This window comes from Vespula vulgaris, chromosome 2 (assembly GCF_905475345.1).
Source record: "Vespula vulgaris chromosome 2, iyVesVulg1.1, whole genome shotgun sequence".
Taxonomy (NCBI): domain Eukaryota; kingdom Metazoa; phylum Arthropoda; class Insecta; order Hymenoptera; family Vespidae; genus Vespula; species Vespula vulgaris.
In genome coordinates, this window is record NC_066587.1 from 13,049,086 (window position 1) to 13,067,395 (window position 18,310).

An 18,310-nucleotide genomic window follows, 5' to 3' on the forward strand; every position below is an offset into this window, starting at 1 on the left:
TTTTGCTTTGTTGTTATTGCTGCTGTTAGTACTTCTACCTCTAGTATTATTATTACTACTACTTCTTTTCTTCTTCTTGTTCTTCTTTGGTACTTTTTATTTTTCCTCTTTTTCTCCTCCACAACACTGTGGCTACACTTTTAAAAAGTTTATAAAAGTTCAAAGCTTATGCTCTTACGTTTGTTCTTCCACTTGACGTCTTGAGAGCTATTTCTGATTTACCATTTCTCGTTTGTATTCTTTTTTTGAAAGAGAATACAGTCCTTGACCCTTTTTACTATAACGCCAAATACGATATAGAAAAGTAGGGAAAACTCTAAAGGAGGTCATAACATTATTTATTATTAAACGATATCGTTATAATAGCCCGCGGATATGATTTCATTCTACTCTCGTTTACGCGTATATTATTCATAAGAATAAAAGCATTTACGTATTTTCTCTTTTGTTGCAGGTAAATTGCTCGAAAAGGGAATGTTAAAAGGGAGAGAAAAGAATGCTACCGTTAAAATGAACGATTCACAGGTATTACATCGTACTCGTTCGTTAATTACCGCGTTTGAATTTTTGACGAAGCAGCGAACGCTTCGATAACCAATGCAATCGCACTTCTCTCGATCTCGTTCAAATTAACAGACCAAATTATGATTATCTCGTTACTTGCATATTATAACGAAAGAAAAAGTGTATACCGAGAAATTGGCTATCCTTTTGTGATGTAACCCTATACAATTCAACAATTTTTATTTTAAACTTATACTTTCAAACGATGTACGATTTGTACATTTTTTAAAAATCCTTTTTACTTGTATAAATTGATAATAAAAATATACATTAAAGCGAATGTAACGATTTACGCAAAATTGCGTATTAATTGGCTATCTCTTTTTATACAATTTTCAAGAGAAAAAAGAGAGAATGAGAGGGTAGTAGGAGGAAGTGAATAAATAAAAACAATAAAATAAAACGCGATAAAACCGTCTAATTTTTCCGATTCGTTAAACGAAAGTACGACGATGACATTAAAATAAGCGAGGCGTTGCACCCGCGCAAAATCGTGCACAATATCTGCTTTCTCGCTTGCGCTATCACACGCACAGAACTCGGATTCATCGAAAACGCGTTGAGCTTAAAGTTAATTCCCGCGATACTAGCATTTCGCTTTCCGTGGCTCCGTCAAACGAGCGGAATTTCACAGCGAAACGGAAATTGCTTTGGGCAATTTATCAGCTTGCCACGGATTAAGCCGGCACGTTTCAGCATTATATGTTCTCTCTCGCAATCTTTCGACCTACCCTCTTTCTCCTTCTTTATTTCTTTATTTCTTCATTTCTGCTTTTGTCTTTCTCTCTCTCTCTCTCTCTCTCTCTCTCTCTTTCTTTCGTTATAGAAAGCGTTTAAAAAATGAATAATTCGACATAGATTGTTGTTATATAATATGTAAAGAAGAGAAACGAACGAAATAAAAGATAAAACACATCGATTATACAAAATAATACTGATTCGTTTATATGACTTCACGGTGAAAACGAGTTTAATTGCTTTACATTTTTTTTCTTAAATTTTATTGTAAATGTACGATGAAAAAACGAAGGAGCTTTTTTGACCGGGTAAAAAGAATTTTTTCTAGACGCGTTTGACATCGTCATTACTTATCAATAGAAAGGTTAAGATTAAGAAGAAAGGTTAAAAAGAAAAACGAGCGAGAGAAGAGAAATTTGAGAATAGAATAATACCCTCTTAATTCTTTAACCGTTTATTATATAAAATAGTATTACTGATTCGTGTATGAGAATTCAATGTGAAAACTAGTTTAATTTTCTCTTTCTTAAATTTATTATTAACGAATGAATAATTTTTTATGAATGATAAATTTATTATTAGTGAAATGAAATAGTTTTTTTTTTTTCAATCGAATAAAAAGAAATTTTCTATAGGGATATGTTCGAAATTGAAATTACTTATCAATCGAAAAGTTAAAATTTAGCCAATAGTTTCCAAAATTGTTTTACCGCCAGTACCTTATGTATATGGATTTATATTCGTCTGTCTATCTTTCTCTTACTTTCACTTTTTTCTTTCGTTTCTCTCACCCAGATCTCTGGTAATGATTATTTTACGATTTCCAAGCTATCAAAGTTTAAACGTTCTTGCGATATCTCCTACACTCGTTACCAGCACGATTACACCGATTCGATAAGTTTCAAGTTCGGCGATTCAAAGGAAGAAGAAAATGGGGGAGAAGCAAAGAAGAAGGGGGATAACTATCGGGAGAAGTAAGAGTCCGGGGGAACTTGGAAGAACTAAAATGAGAAATTCTGATTCATTCTCGTCGGAAGTCTCTCTCACGATCTATTCGCTCTTTAAATTTCGTATATATCCGGTATGAGATAGTAGTGTGCGTATACGTGCTTAAGAAAAGGACGGATAGACAAAGAGAAAGAGAGAGAAAGTCGTTTTATACAAACGCGAGAGAAAAACTTTGTTACGAGTCGCAGATTACCGGAAAAGTTCATTGAAACCGCGACGATGAAATAAACCTCTATCAAAGTTCTTAAACGCGAAGAATCGTAAGTACATTGCGATTAATTATACGCGTGTTTATAGATATATATATTTTATTTGAGCGGATTTATTCGATCTAAACGTTAATACTTATGCGATAACGATAACTTTATGAGTAACAATTGATAATAATAACTTTTTAAAAGATATTAGATACGATTACAAATAATAAAAAGAAAAGAAGAAGAAAGAAAATCAGATGTGCTTCGAAAGCATCATTACTTTTAGATATGATACATACATAGTTCTAACATTTGTAAAATATACAAGTTACAATTTGATCTCTATTTATAAACGAATGTATGGTTTTACATGGTTGAGATTAGGCTCGTCGGATGGCGAACACGCTCGCTATTAGTTTCCTTAAACGCAGTTTAGGAGGCGCCTTGCAATAACGTCGTTTGGCATGCTGCCACTGTACTAAAGTACAAGAAAGAGAGAGAGAGAGAGAGAGATAGATAGAGAGACAGAAACAGCATAGCGCACACACACACACATACACATACAAGGAGAAATATACATACTAACTATCGATTCCAGTCACGTTTCCATGCGCGACTTCTCGAGTAATGTAAATTAAAAAAAAATCTCTTTTCATATCACCGGTCTTTCTCTCTTTCTTTCTCTCTCTTTCTCTCTTTCTTTCTTTCTCTCTTTCTCTCTTTTGGTTTTTCGTCCGCACGTGCACGCCACTATTTGTCTCGAGCGGTATCCACTTTCGCGTCTACAAATGTGAAAACTATTCGTGATTGCAGGAGGACGTTGAAGAACCGGTTCATGATGGAAATAATCCTAAGGTACGCGAAGATCTAATCGATTTTACGAGCCTCCTTTAACGCGTTCACCCATTTAAAATAAAGCAGTTCGCATTAACCACCATCGTTCATCTTGTTGCGTCTTATCGATCGACATGACGAGATAACGAACGCCTGTCGCTCGATTGAAAATAATTCTAGTAATACTAATCATTATTTCCTTGACATTTTCGCTCCTCCCGTCGTTATTATTATTATTATTATTATTATTATTATTATTGTCGTTGTTATTGAATAAAACATTACCGATGGAATTCCGAGATATATTTATTATTAATTCGAACCATGTCTTTTTTAATCTCTCTTATACGTATTATCGATATGATAAACGTAATCGTTTTATATGGATTTGATAGGAGTTAAATTGTTCGTATACGTACTTGTATACGTACTTGTATATGTACGTAATGAAAAATAAAAAACGATAATACGAAGTATAAATGTATAATACGAAAGTACGGAACGAGAATAGCTCGAAGAAACGAGCACTGATCCTCTTTCTCTCTCTTTCTTTTTTTCTCTTTTTCTTATCTATTGGAGAATCCACTGGTGAATTAAGTCGAGGTTCAATTATTCGAGGAGATCACTTGTAACCGACGCAACAAGCCAGACGTATTGTGAGGGTGGGAAATAAGCGGCTAGATTCGGCGATTACCTTGCGAGTGAAAGGATCGATGTTGCGAGTCTCAGCGAATAAAAAGAAAGAAAAAGAAAAGGGGTGTGGGAGGAGAAAAGAAAAAAGAAAAAAGAAAGAAAATAAAGGAAATAAAAGAAAAAAGAGAGGAAAAGAAAGAGTGAGTGAAAGAGAAAGAGAGGAAAGGGATGGCTACAAAAAAGATCGAGAACTCGAAGGTTAGGTTATAAGAAGGGGTAGGATGATGGTAAGGGATGAGGAAAGAAAGATCGCCGAAGCGGAAATATGAACGTCTTCTACTACGAATGTTTTGGCTACGTACGTACGTGGTGCTCTTGCGATTTCACCATTGGTGGATTGGTTTCCTTCGTGATTTTTCTTCTATCCTGGACACTTCGTTATCCTTTCTGTCTCTCTCTTTCTCTCTTTTTTCTCCGTTCCCTTCTCTCTTTTTCTACACTCGAATCTATTCATTCATTTCTCGGCTCTTTCTCTCAATCGTCGATGCCTTCCAATGTCTAAACGACTGGCAATGAAAACGAAAACGATTCGTTGGATCTACCCTCGCTATCGTCGATGTATTTCCTCTATTCTACGTCCAATAAAATATAAAAAGGAAAGGACCATTCATTTTTTTTCTCTTCCTTTTCTCGTCCAAAATATTCACGGTGTTTTTATGTATGTGCGTGTATTTGTACAGAGGTGAAATAGGGGACAAATACGATATATATGCGTTCGTATATACGTGTGTGTTTATATACGTAACGTTCGAGGCAAATTTACAAGACGAAAATTACTATAACGCGGAAAAAAAAAATATATATATATATATTTCATTGATATTTACAGATTTAATAACAAGAAACGTTTTAACACCAAGGAATCCAATTCCAATGTCACGCGATAGTAAATTTTTCAATTCTTCGTGAAATTCAAAATTTGGAATTCGTTCGCAGTTAATTAACGAGCAAACCAAATGGTCCACATTCTTCTCATAATCCACGAAATGCGTTTTAATTTCCTATCGACTTCCCGAACACGGTTTGCACGTTAAATATCTCTAACTATTCGAGGCAGTTTCCTCCGTTGTGCAAACTCGAAATTTGATAACTAATTAGCGAAAGGATAAAGTGAGAAGGGACGTGAGAGGACTAAGCGAGTTTTTCCAATTATTTCATAAATTCCAATGGCGAGAAAAAGAGAGAGAAAGAGAGAGAAAGAGAGGAAGAGGGGGAGAACTCGTGTTAGCTGTCCTATGACCCTGTAGAAAATGACCGAGAAAAAGATGGGAGAGGGTGGATAGCAACATACAGTACAGGGACACACGAGTTATCGCTGCACGGGCTAGTGGATAATTGGAGTTTCGCACACGTGCTGCTTATTACATATTCCAAAACACAGAACATGGGCTCTCTCCCCTCGTAATTGCGATACTGTAAGATACGAAGATGTTTCAGTAGAGAGAGAGAGAGAGAGAGAGAGAGAGAAAATTTTCGAAACGAGAATAAGAGCTCTCGTGAACGACTGAGCGGTAATGGTAATCGAGCGAAGAGAAAAATATATAGTCTACGTACGTACAAGGTGAACCAAAGATCTTATTTACATCTTATACTACCGACTATAGTATCTTATAAACAAAACATGTCGAATGTTTACGTTCTTTTACTTATAGATGCTTATAGATAGAATCGACGATCAGATTATATACGATCGATTTTTTGTGTATTTTCCTTCTGAGAAATAAGACTTTTGTTTTACACGAATTTTCTACGTATTTCATACAAATCAATTCGTTTTAATGAAATATCAAAAAACAAATCTGAATTATTTCTTTTCTATTAATAATATATATATATATATATATATATATATATATATATATATATATATATATATATTCTGAATATTTTATTCGTTTTCTTTTCTTTTTTGATTTCTTTTTTTTTTTCTTTACTCTTGTTATCGTATTCGTTTAATGAAAAAAAAAGATCTATCTTATCGCGTTAAGAAAATGAAAAGAATGGAAATGCGTAGTAGACTATCGTGTTCTTGGAAAATCCTTCCTTCAAGAGAAAGGGGAAAAAGAGAGAGGTTAAAAAAGAATTGATAACGTCGTTAGCAAAGGATTACGGATAAATACGAGGAGACGTTAAAACCACCCTCCTCCTCCCCCTCCCCTCCTCCTCCCTGAGAGCCACCCTCCTTCTTTTACCTTCCAACCTTGCAAGTCCTGCATCAACGCAGTAAAGTTATTTTAACCAGTATTACATGAATAATTAATGAGGCTCTGCGACCGTTTACCGTGTTTTAACGAAATCGCCGGTAACAGAGTTCCGTCTTTACACACTTTTGGATGCGAGCTTCGATGTCGTTAAAAACATGGTTAAAAAGGAAAAGAAAAATGAAAAAATTCGATTTCATTCAGGTATTATATCGAATTTTCTAAGAAATTTCAATTCAAATGTCTACAAAGGATTTTATATTAATAAGATAAATACATCGTTAGATTGAATTCTCTAATAATAATATCCTTTATAATTCTATCAAAATACGAACTAATTTGTTATACAATTTTTTTATTTACGCAATGACGATTGCACAAGAAACTCTGCTCTATAATGGTCTATGCATATATATATATATATGCACACACATATATACATACACACACATATATATACGTATATATGTACACACCACTTCAATTTGACGATCTCATTTTTTCTTTTTCTTTATTGTTACTTAAGAGGAAAACAAAAAAAGTGTAATGTTGATTGACGCCAATTAAATGCGATATGTAACATGTGATTAATTCGATAAATCTAGAATTAACATGGTTTAATGAACTTTCAATGGTACCAACGAACGTCATTTTCCACTTCTTTTTTCACGCTTTTCCTCCCTCTATTTTTCTTCTTTATCTTTTTTCTTTTCTTCTTCGTTTGACGCTTCAACGGTATTGCGCTTATTAATACGCGCCGGTGAAAAACTTCAGCCAAAGCTTCGATGATCGATAACGAGAAACAGGGATGAAAATGAACGAGGTGTGGCGAGAAGAGTTACATCTATGTATATCTGTATATATATACGTATGTATGTATCTATATACGTGTATTATACTAGACGAAAATACGAAAGATAAACAGATAGAGACGTTTCAATGGTGGAAGTGAAAAAGAGAAAGAGAGAGAGAGAGAGAGAGAGGCGTAATAAAATAAAGAAAAAAGAAGAGCAGCAAGGGAAATACGATTCTAATTTGAAAAATGTCACTCAGTCAACATCCTACGAACGAAGAGAAGGCGAAGAGAAAATTGGAATATTTTTCTACGTCTCAACGTCATCGAAGGTGTCAAAATTTCACCTCTTCCATCATATTCTCCCTCTATCTACCCACCTTCACCCTCTCACTTTATTCATATTCGCTGTTACGATTTATTACCGAACCGGTGAAATTCATACGGATGAAAAAAAAACTTCTTTAATTGCAATTATTTCGATATAATTGTAACATCTCTTCTTTCGTTCAAGATTACTCATTTTTTATTATTGTCTTTTTAAATGTATGATTATATGTGTATATTCGAAACGATATTCGATATCTTTTATTAAATTATTTTCAGATAAAGAAAGCATGAGATGATTAAAATTAATATTACTCGATTCGTCGATCAGGATCGGACTAGAACTTAATTCCATTTATTGGAAGATCGTCGATTTTTTGAGAAAAAGAAATAAAAAAAAAAATACGATATAGTTTGCAGAAGTACCCATTAAACGTATAATTATAGCATAAAGCATTTGAAAAACACTTGGACGCTCCCTTCGATCGTAATACTCACTCATATTCGGAGACGATGAAGTTGAAGTATAATCCCACATAACGAGGAAATTTTAATTGGCATCGACGGGGCACTTCGGTGTCTATCGTTTTCATACAAAATCCGTCTAGATATACTTTCTGATTTCAATTTGTTTTCTACGAACGTACAGTAGTTATCTATTTGCATCTAAAAGCTGACCAAAAAAGATTTTAATTGATTTAATCGATATATTTTCAAATATCTACTTCAATGTTTTATTATATATTATAATAGTATAATAAAATAATATTTTTTAATTATTTAAAGACTAAAGGTTAAACATTTTTGTTAATAAAATTTTTCCATTGACATAATTATACAAATTAAAATATAAAATCTAAAATAACTGAAGATCTTTTTTACAACGTTAATTGTTTCGGTAACATGCATATTGTTGATAATATTGATTCGTTATTAGAATCAACATCATGATTCATTGATTATATTGAAAACATACAAAGAGGCATTAAAGAAAAAAAAAACTCATTAACATTTCAATTAAACAAGAATTTTATAAAAATAGATCCAAGTATTAGAAATAAACCAAAATTATCGCATATTATATGTTTGATTTTTCCAAAAACAGAATTATTTTATCTCTTACTTTACATTTTTAATTAATCTACATTGCTCTGCATCCTATATGTATTTATCGCATTTATTTAACATTATATTTGTAAGAACTCAGTTCCATAATATATATTTCTTGATATTTCCTTCGGATACAAGAATTATTGAGTTTTAAATCTCAATTCGTTATTAAATGTTACGGAAGGTAAAAGAATAAAGTATGTTGCAATTTACTTGTATACGTACTTAAAAACATAAAGAAGGAATATTACTCATTGTGAACAAAAATAAATTGTTTACTTTTGGTCAACTTTCGATACAAATATTACGTCATTGTGGATCCTTCTTAAATCAATCGTTCTGCGATGAATGAAAAGAGAAAGAAAGAGAGCACGGTTATCACAAATACAACTGAATAGAACTCATTTAAGAGAGATTACCGATTTATTCTCCAGAAATAAACATTTTTCAGAATTTACGACGTGCCTCTTGAAACTCTTTAAGAGATACGTTAAAAAGTATCCGATTGATATTACAGTCGAGGATCAATCGGCCCGTGACTCTCATTTTCTTTCGTAGGAATTAAGTTTCTTTTTTCTTTTTCTTTTTTTCTTTTCTTTCTTTTTTTTTTTATTAGTCCTTACACATTCTCATCGACTCGCTTTATTTTTATCTAATTTTTATCGAAAGAATTTTCTTAACTTTTTTTATAGAGAAAATAAAACCTTACATATCTGATATCGAAAAACTCTAGATATACATACTTTTCTCTATTATATATTTCATTCTATCGAAAACTCGATGTTACGTACGATCGAATCTACGACGTATCGAGTGTTATATTCGCCATGTTGGAATACTGCTTTTCGTCTAGTTATCTCACTCACTCTCGAATAAATTAGATCTTGTAGGTGTTTCGTAAGCAGTGATAGGTCAAGAGGGTTGCAATTTCGAATCGAATCGAATCGAATCGAATCGAATCGAATCGAGTCGAATCGAAAACCTCTGCCTCCGTTATTCTCCGTTCTTTCTTCTTTATTCTCGTCATCGTCGACGTTGAGTTTTCTCGACGAACGTCAAACAAGTTTAAAATTCGCAGGAGTTCGCAGCTACGCGCTGTAGACGCTTGACTCGGCGAAAAATCTGTAGAATTGGCCAATTTTTTCACTCTTCTTCAACTTCGACAGGCATTCGTCTCCTTCTCCTTCTCCTTCTTCTTCTTTTTCTTTTTTTTTCTTTTCCCCTTTTATCAATTCTTTTATTTTAATCCTTATCGAGACGAAAACAGCAACTTTTCTTCAAACACGAACTGAGATCGATTTTAAATTTTTAGATTCGAGTTTGAGCTACTATCAACAGCGACGCATGTTGTCTCCTTTAATCATTCGAACCGTGTGTTTCTGACAGAACATCGAATTGATTTACGTATGCACATATGTATATACATAACGGGTACACAACTATACTATCACAAACCTCGTTTCTCCCTGACGTTAAACACAAATTCGACTCTTTGCCTTTGATCGCATTCAAACAACTCTCTCTCTCTCTCTCTCTCTCTCTCTCTCTCTCTCTCTCTCTTTCTCTCTCTCTTTCTCTCTGTCTTCTATCAAAGAATAAATTTTTACAAAAGAAAAATAATTGTAATACGAGATCTATCAGCATCTTACATAAGACAGTTATTATAGAAGGGACCAGATACATATATACGTACATATATACGTACATACATACATACATACATATATATATATAATATATAATATATCTACATACATCATACACACATACACATATTATAGAAAATAACAAGAAAGATCTGACAAACGATATTTTTAGTTACGATCGACGTAACGTAATTAACTCGTCATATACGTCTCGTACAATCGAGTTTGTCACGTGTTAAGACGAAGAGAGAGGGAGTGATCTAATACTCGAGAGAGCATATATCGTAACCCTCTCTGCTCATATATACCCATGTGTTCCCGTGTGTCAAGCAAAGTCCTGTGATTGACACATAGCCGATACAGGAACGTTCGCTAATACAGTGATTGGGATCTATCCACGGCAGGAAATATTATATTACGTATGTTCTCTCTGTTTGATCGAAAATAAAAAGGAGAGAGAGACAGAAAGAAACAAATAGTAAAAAAGAGAGAAAGAGAGAGAGAGAGAGAGAGAGAGAGAGAGAGAGAGAGAGAGAGAAAGAAAGAAGTTAAAGAAAATATAAGGGGACAAAATCAGAAGGGAGATGCCTTGGAAGAAGGGCTCGAAATACTACGACGATGACGATGACGACGACGAGGAATCCCTCGAGTTGTTTTTCCGCATGGATTGCAGAAAATTTACGCTCGTTTTTCCACTCTTTCTCCTGTACGTTTATCACACGAGCGACGTTGCGTTGCCGTCGGAACATTGAGTTTGCATAGGACACGCTGGTCGTTAGGTTGAGTAAACTTACTTCCTACATTTTGCGGAGAAACTTCTTTTTCTTAAAATTTCTAACCATTTGTACACTCCCCTCGTGGGAGATGAACGAATTTGATACTTTCTCGGACAGATATGTATATGTATAATTTGCGTTGGTTTTTCCTTTTTTCTTTTTCTTCATCCTTTTTACGTCGTAACGGATATACATAGGTTCGTCTTAAAATGTATAAATAAATAAATAAACAAATAGAAATTTATATTATAACTACAGTGTATTGTATACTTATATACGTGAATGCGTGAAAATGGTTTATTCGATCGCATAGTCAGAACACGAGGGTTTTAATAAAAATAATATTTTAAATAATCAGTTCGTACGTTCCAGCTGATCCCTAGCTTTGAAAGAAATATAAAAAGAGATAGAAAGAGAGAGAGAGAGATAAAGACTTGCGTCTTTCTTTTTGTCCTACATAGTAATCACGCTTTCCTATTTCATATTCGACGTGTTTATTTTGCTTATATATATATATATATATATATATATATATATATATAGGTTGATATCGAATCTCATAACAAATTCGTTCAACGTCAAACATCACGTGCAAATTAATTAAAATTATATCACGTATCTAAATAATATACTCTGAAAAAGGAGGTAATTAAAATTCCCAACGAGTTTCTGCTTTGAATATTACGAATTTTTTTAGCCCAAAGCAATTCCTCGGTATAAAAGTTTTCATCGAAGGAATTTAAATATTTAAAAAGTTGAATTTATGTTTACAATAATACCTGTTAACGATTAATCGAATTTGAAATGAAATTTCTTACTTCGGTAATAATATCTCTTATCTCGGACGAAAGTAAAAGCAGAATAGATATATCCGAATCGATCGACGTTCAACAAATGCAATCGGATTCGTAAACGTTATATACGAAGGAAGGTTATTTGGATGAGATTCTAATGCGCGTTACGATCATGACTGGTCTAGCTGGTTCGGTCTAGGCGCACCTATACCGCATAGGTTTGGATGCGTAACCGCAAGCGGACGAAAATGGTTCCGTTACTCTGACGCACCCCTTCCTCTCTCTCTCTCTCTCTCTCTCTCTCTCTCTCTCTCTCAATCACTCTATCTCTCTGTCTTTCTCACTTTACCCTCTCGCAGTATCGTGGACATATATGTATAAGGGTGGACAGAACCGAGGAGAGAGAACATCTCGCGCCGCAACAATGTCGATGACAACGGCAAGTTATGCGAGCTATGTGACCACGACCATTTCGTCGGATGGTCACGCGGTAATACCGACCAATAGGCATGTTGTTCGATGAACCCTCATGCATCTCTCTCTCTCTCTCTCTCTGTGTCTGTCTGTCTGTCTCTCTATATGTGTCTCTGTCTCTCTCTTGTTCCCCTTCTCTTTCTCTGGATCTCCTTGAACGTCGATAGAGATAGAATGGAATTCCTGATTGATCGGAAACTTACTTAAGTACTTACTACATTCGTCTTTGATCATGTCTATGTATTCTTGAAACATATCGAGTAAAATCGAGAAGAACGTGAACTATCTACTAACTATCTTTTAACAAATATTTTCTTACGTTAGCTAAGTAACATATTCGCGAACGCCGTTCGTCGGATGAAACGCAGTGATATTGGTTACCGCGTATAATTTCTAAACACCATATTGAATTTCTATAATTAAATATCGCAGGATTTGTGTTAATTAAAATTTTTAAATATATATAATAAAAATAATAAATGTTAAAGATATTGTTTCTCGATATCGTTCGTAATCTATCTCGTTTCTCGATTTTTTGTAATCATTTGTTGTTTAAAATTAAGAGAAAAGAAAAAGAACTTTTAATTTTTTGTGAAGAATTATTGGAAATATTAAAATTGAAAGACGACTGCTTATCTTAAATTGATTAAATACATTTTTGGAAAACAACGAATATAATGAATTTACTATAACGTAAAACTTATTGTAACATTTTCACAGGCGGCTTACGTAATAACTTTAGATTGTATTTAATAATAATTTAAAATACAGAACATAATGCTAGATAATAAAATAAAAATAAAATTTAATAAAATTAAACGAAATTGGAGAATCAGATTGACAATTGAAAATTAATATTTAATAATAATGTTCTTTAAATATATAAGAACATTTGTAAAATTTCGGTACGCCAATGATAGGAAAACTATTATAATCTTTACGATTAGAACGGTATTACCTGCATTCATCTATCGATTTTAAAATATCCTAAAACTATGTTACATCGATAGTCGGACTAAAAATTTTATTTTGAAATGACTATGATTAAAGATTTTTGAATGAACTTAGAACTACAGTTATCAGCCTTGAACGTGTTAATGATAAAAAATTGAAGGGATGATATTATATAAAGAATGATATTAATATAATAAAATATCGATAATAATCGCTTCGTATTGTTGAAATTAACGAAGGTATTTAAAGTATTCTAGTTAAAGCAAACACATTGTATCTCTCTTTCTCTTTTTCTCTCTCTCTCTCTCTCTCTTTCTCTCCGTATATATATATGCGCGTGTGTGTGTAAATTTCTGTATGTATGTTGACGAAATTATAGAAATTTTGTGGTAAACGGCATCGATGAGTATAGGAACAAGCACATACATACCTTGATGCAATCGAGTGCATATCGATTAATGTAGTTCGCTTTATTACTAGGAGAATCGAGATTCATCGATGTGACGTGGCTGTTGCACGAAACGCGATGAAAGCCTGTCGACTATATTACACTAATATAGAAGTGTGTTTCATTCAGCTACGTAATATCGTGTTCTTTTGATCTTCATTTACGAGCAGACCATTTAAGAACGCTATCGATCCTATACCATCGCCACTATTCGTTATGTAACATACATATGTCTGATTTGATAAACGATATCATTCGACAAGGAAGATTTAATGAGACGCGTAGTAACGAGAGAAATCAACATACAGTTTACATTACATAGATTGAATGTTATTTGCTATGTATTTGTAAACATATCGTCCATTGCTCACAGAGATCTCTTCTTTGTTTATTGACAATCGTTGATTACTTGATTACCGTAATAATTTTGTATTAATCGATAAATTCATCTAATAATATCTTTATAATATCTATATAATCTCTTTATAAATTCGTTTAAACAAATGATACGAGATATTCATTAGTTCGTATTCATTTTATTATTTAACTTTCATTACTAGAGAGTTTATATTACTTTAATCTTGTAATAGATTTTCGAAATTAATTGCGAGATCTAAGATAAATCTTAAAAGTTAATAGGTTACGATTACGGACATTAAAGCTTTCTTATACTTTCTTTTATACTTGAATGTTGTGTAAAATACGTACCATTGCGAAGTATGTGCCACTGTATAAGTATAGGTGTACGCACTTTAACACTTACATTTAACGAACGAGCTAATCGGACGATACTATACGCACACATTTACGTGAAAACGTGAAAATTTCTAATAATCGGGGACTTCGTACGTATCATGGGAAAACAAGACAATCCCATTGGTCGAACAAACATTCTCGTAATTCTATTTATGGTCGACGGTGAAATTTCGACGAGTTTGACGCAACAAAATCTATAAAACACACGAACGCACTAATACTCGAGATATGGCACGCGTTTCAATTAGCCGAATAATGCGTTTCTACATTTGTTCGTGAGACGTAGTAAGTACTTACGTATACCTCAACGTTCCTTCGACTTCTGATGCTTAATAGAATAAATCTCGAGATGTTATTTACTCGTACCCAAAAACAAAGACGCTCGTAAACGTAAAGGGGAGGGGAAGGAGAGAAACAAAGGTCGTGAGTGAGAGAGAGGGAGAGAGGAGGAGAGGGAGAGAAATAGAGAAATAGAAAAAGAGAGAGAGAGAGTGAGAAACGGAGAAATAAAGAAAAAGAGAGAATGAGAAACAGGGAAATAGAGAAAGAGAGAGAGGAATTTAATCTTATCGTTGCTCACTTTCAACGTTGTTCTCTATTTTAAAACATTGCGGGATCATTCCACGTGAAATGACCTTCCTTTCCGGTTATATAAAACCATTATTCTTTGCCACTTGACACGGATCATCGTGAAATCTGTCAGATACAATTTTGTACGATTAATGAAAAGAGAGATGAATATTGTTTTACGTAAAAATCAGATATTTTTAAACCTAAAATGTAGAATTACAATGCAATCGATTCGATAATGAAGATAAAAATAAATAATTGATATTTTTCGTGAAATAAAATAACATGTGTAATTATGCAAGTAAAAAATAATTAATACTTCTCGTGAAGTATAACAAAATATATAATTATATTCAATCAACTGATGATACTTGTGTTATTGTAATTTAGATATCAAGAATAAATAAAAGAATTAAGAGAATAAATGAAAGAATGTATGAATGAAAGAACGAACGAACGAACGAACGAACGAACGAACGAACGAACGAACGAACGAATGGACGGACACAATAATCAATAATATCTCGGATAAAAATTTGATCCCTTTAACGAATCGAAATAAAACAGGAATATTTTTTCTTTACTCGGTATTAGAGTGCCAATGAAATGAAAATGTTAATTACTTTATTAATTATTAATTATAACTGTCACTAAAGGATAATATTATTCCTCAATTAACAAACGCAGAAAATACAAATAGGATATTAGTCAAATTAGGAAATGCGTTTTATACTTGTATGTACAACATATATATATATATACATACATATATATATATACATATATACAGGATTGGATAATAATTGAGGTCTCCATAGCGTATATTTATTGATAGTAATAGTGTTAGTGTTCATGAAGAGGGAGATTTCTCGTACAGTGGTGTACAAATAATAATACGGACAGCTCGCGGGAACGAGCCATGGAGTTAGGCGAAACGCGATAAGGTATTTTAAATTGCCTGCCATCCATCCAACGCGATTCCCTGTCCGCTCTTGACGGCTGTCAGAGGTGTCTCTATCGCGATTGTCGGTGTCACGTTGCACGAATGGCGCGTTTCATTTCGTTCCTCTTCCTCTTCCTCTGAGATAGATAGATAGAGAGAGAGAGAGAGAGAGAGAGAAGGGACGATCCATGGCCCATTTCCCTCGTTACCGCATGTTTTATTTTTTTCTCTTCTTTTTTCTCCTGTTTTTTTTTTCCTTTTTTTCTTTCTTCTTTTTTCTTTTCGTTTTTTGCACCAACGATAGAGAAATACAAATCCAAAGCTCGTCAATATCCTTGAAATTTTTCGATCGATAAAACGATTTTATTGCCACTTCACTTTTGCATGGATTACTTTTGTTAAGAAAAATAGAATATCGATTTTCTACTCTTGCCAAGTATTATTTCGATCTTTCTTTTTTTCTTTTAAAACCCGAAAGAGAGCATTGACCAAATGTTGGATTGGTTATTAACCAACAACTGCTTCTGACGTTTAATCGATCGAATTAATGAAAAATATTCTATTAAATTCACGTTATACGATAATACCTGTGATATGATTCTAGTTACGATAAAACATACGTAAATTTTTATAAATGTAGAACATTGTAAAAAGTTATGTATGACAAGGTGATAACGTTGTGGGATAATTACATTGAGAGTTAGAAAATCGATAGTTTTTGCGAGATGAGTGGGGGAGGATGTTATAAAAATTTTGTAGTCTCATCAAAGGCGAGATATGAACTCGCAATAATTACGGGCGATGAGCGTTATTAACGTATCTCGCCTGTTCGTTTAAACGAAGTTATGGGCCACGCCTATCATCGTCATTACCATCATAATTGCATCGTGTCGTAGACGCTTATCGATCGTTCGTCGTTAAAACGATTGAAACGATTCTTCCCTCTCTCTCTCTCTCTCTCTCTCTCTTTCTCTCTCTTTCTCTCTCTCTTCTCTTTTCTCTCTTTTATCTTTTTTTTCTATTTCTCACGAAGAAGGAAAAATGCTCTTATCTTTCCTAATCGAGTTTAACAGTAGATACGTCTGAAAAGGGGTGGCTAAAGTCGGGCCTTTATCCGATCTCTAGAACGACGAATCCCGCAGCTTTGTCGACGTCTATTCCTCGTCGAAAAGAAGAAAGAGAAAGTACTACTACGTCGGAACATCGCGTTAAGTTTCGATCTCATCGCTCCCTTGAAGCTCTTGAGCAACAAATGGAAGACATCAAGATGCCAAATCACCGTCTGAGCCTAAGAACGAAAATTCTGCTCTGCTTTTAAAATCCTTTTCAAATAAAGATGTCTTGTATATTTAACACGTCTGTTATCGATGTAGAATCTATTTTAAATTTGTAGAAGATTTTTATTCGATATTAGCGTAGATATATAATCCGTATAATTTCGAAACTTCGAATGATCTTTTCTGAATCTCACTGAATGAAATGTATTCTTCTTAGCTAACGTTATCATTTTAAATAAGAAATAAAAAGAAAAGATATTGAAGATAAAAAGCGACCGTTTCTCTTTTTTTATACTCGTCGCGCATCGTTGCCGTGCGTCATTCGTGATTTAGAAATTGTTCTCTCTGCGACATCGTTAAAAAGTTTTTCGTTGTAAATAACGTATATTTACTTCCTCGCGATGATAAAATGAAAAGTAAAAAATATATACATATAAAAGAGAAAAAAACAAAAACGAAAAAATAGAGTCGACAAAAACGATGTTATTTACGTCGTATTTATAGCGCTAATTAAAACAAGTCTTTAACATCGGTTGTCTCGAAGTAAAGAAGTTACTTTTCATGTTCACCCTCGTAAGCTTTACCTAAATACTCGATAATGGTGCCCGTAGCATGGTAGAAAAAAAAATGGCGGTGATGTATATTCGTTGGTCGCTTGCTCTCTAATTCTCGACTCTCACGATGCTTTCAAGCTTTTTCCGCTTCTACTTTTTATAGAACGCGGAAGAAAATCCGTTAACGTCGGTCGGTCGGTCGTCGGACGGTCGAACGGACAAACGGTCGGTCGGTCGGTCGGTCGGTCGGTGTAGTAACGAACGAATTTACGAATAAATTTACATGCCAAGCGGGTTACCACCACCGAACCGTGACGTGGAATTTATATCTTAAGTCCGATTTCAGAAGGCAAATGTTTCGTCCAGACTGAACATCGTCCTCATCGTCCTCATCGTCCTCATCGTCGTCGTCATAGTTATAATTCTCTTCTTGCTGGAGGATCCTGGAAGACATTAAAATTTATGCCGGTTATTAATATTTCCTTGACTATCTACGGGCTAGCGTAGCAAAACGCGGCATCTTCCTTTGACGGGAGAGAATAAAAAAAAAAAAAAAGAGAGAAAGAAGAAAAAAAGTGAACAGGGCAATGGAAAGTAACAAAGTTTTCTTAACTCTCCGACGATAGGATAATTAAATCATCGATCGTGACGTG

General features: G+C 33.8%; 1 protein-coding gene across 3 annotated transcripts in view; it reads left to right on the top strand.

The window, feature by feature from the left end:
• LOC127072904 (PDZ domain-containing RING finger protein 4-like) overlaps positions 1 to 18,310 on the top strand; it is a 40,619-nt gene that overhangs the window by 14,257 nt on the left and 8,052 nt on the right. The window contains exons 2-3 of one of the 3 annotated variants that reach the window (XM_051013774.1): positions 455 to 525; positions 3,321 to 3,362. In XM_051013774.1, coding sequence (XP_050869731.1) covers positions 455 to 525; positions 3,321 to 3,362 — 113 coding nt within the window. Of the gene's footprint in view, positions 1 to 454; positions 526 to 3,320; positions 3,363 to 16,167 lie in introns of those variants that run through there. The other 2 variants (XM_051013775.1, XM_051013776.1) reach the window with 2 other exon arrangements.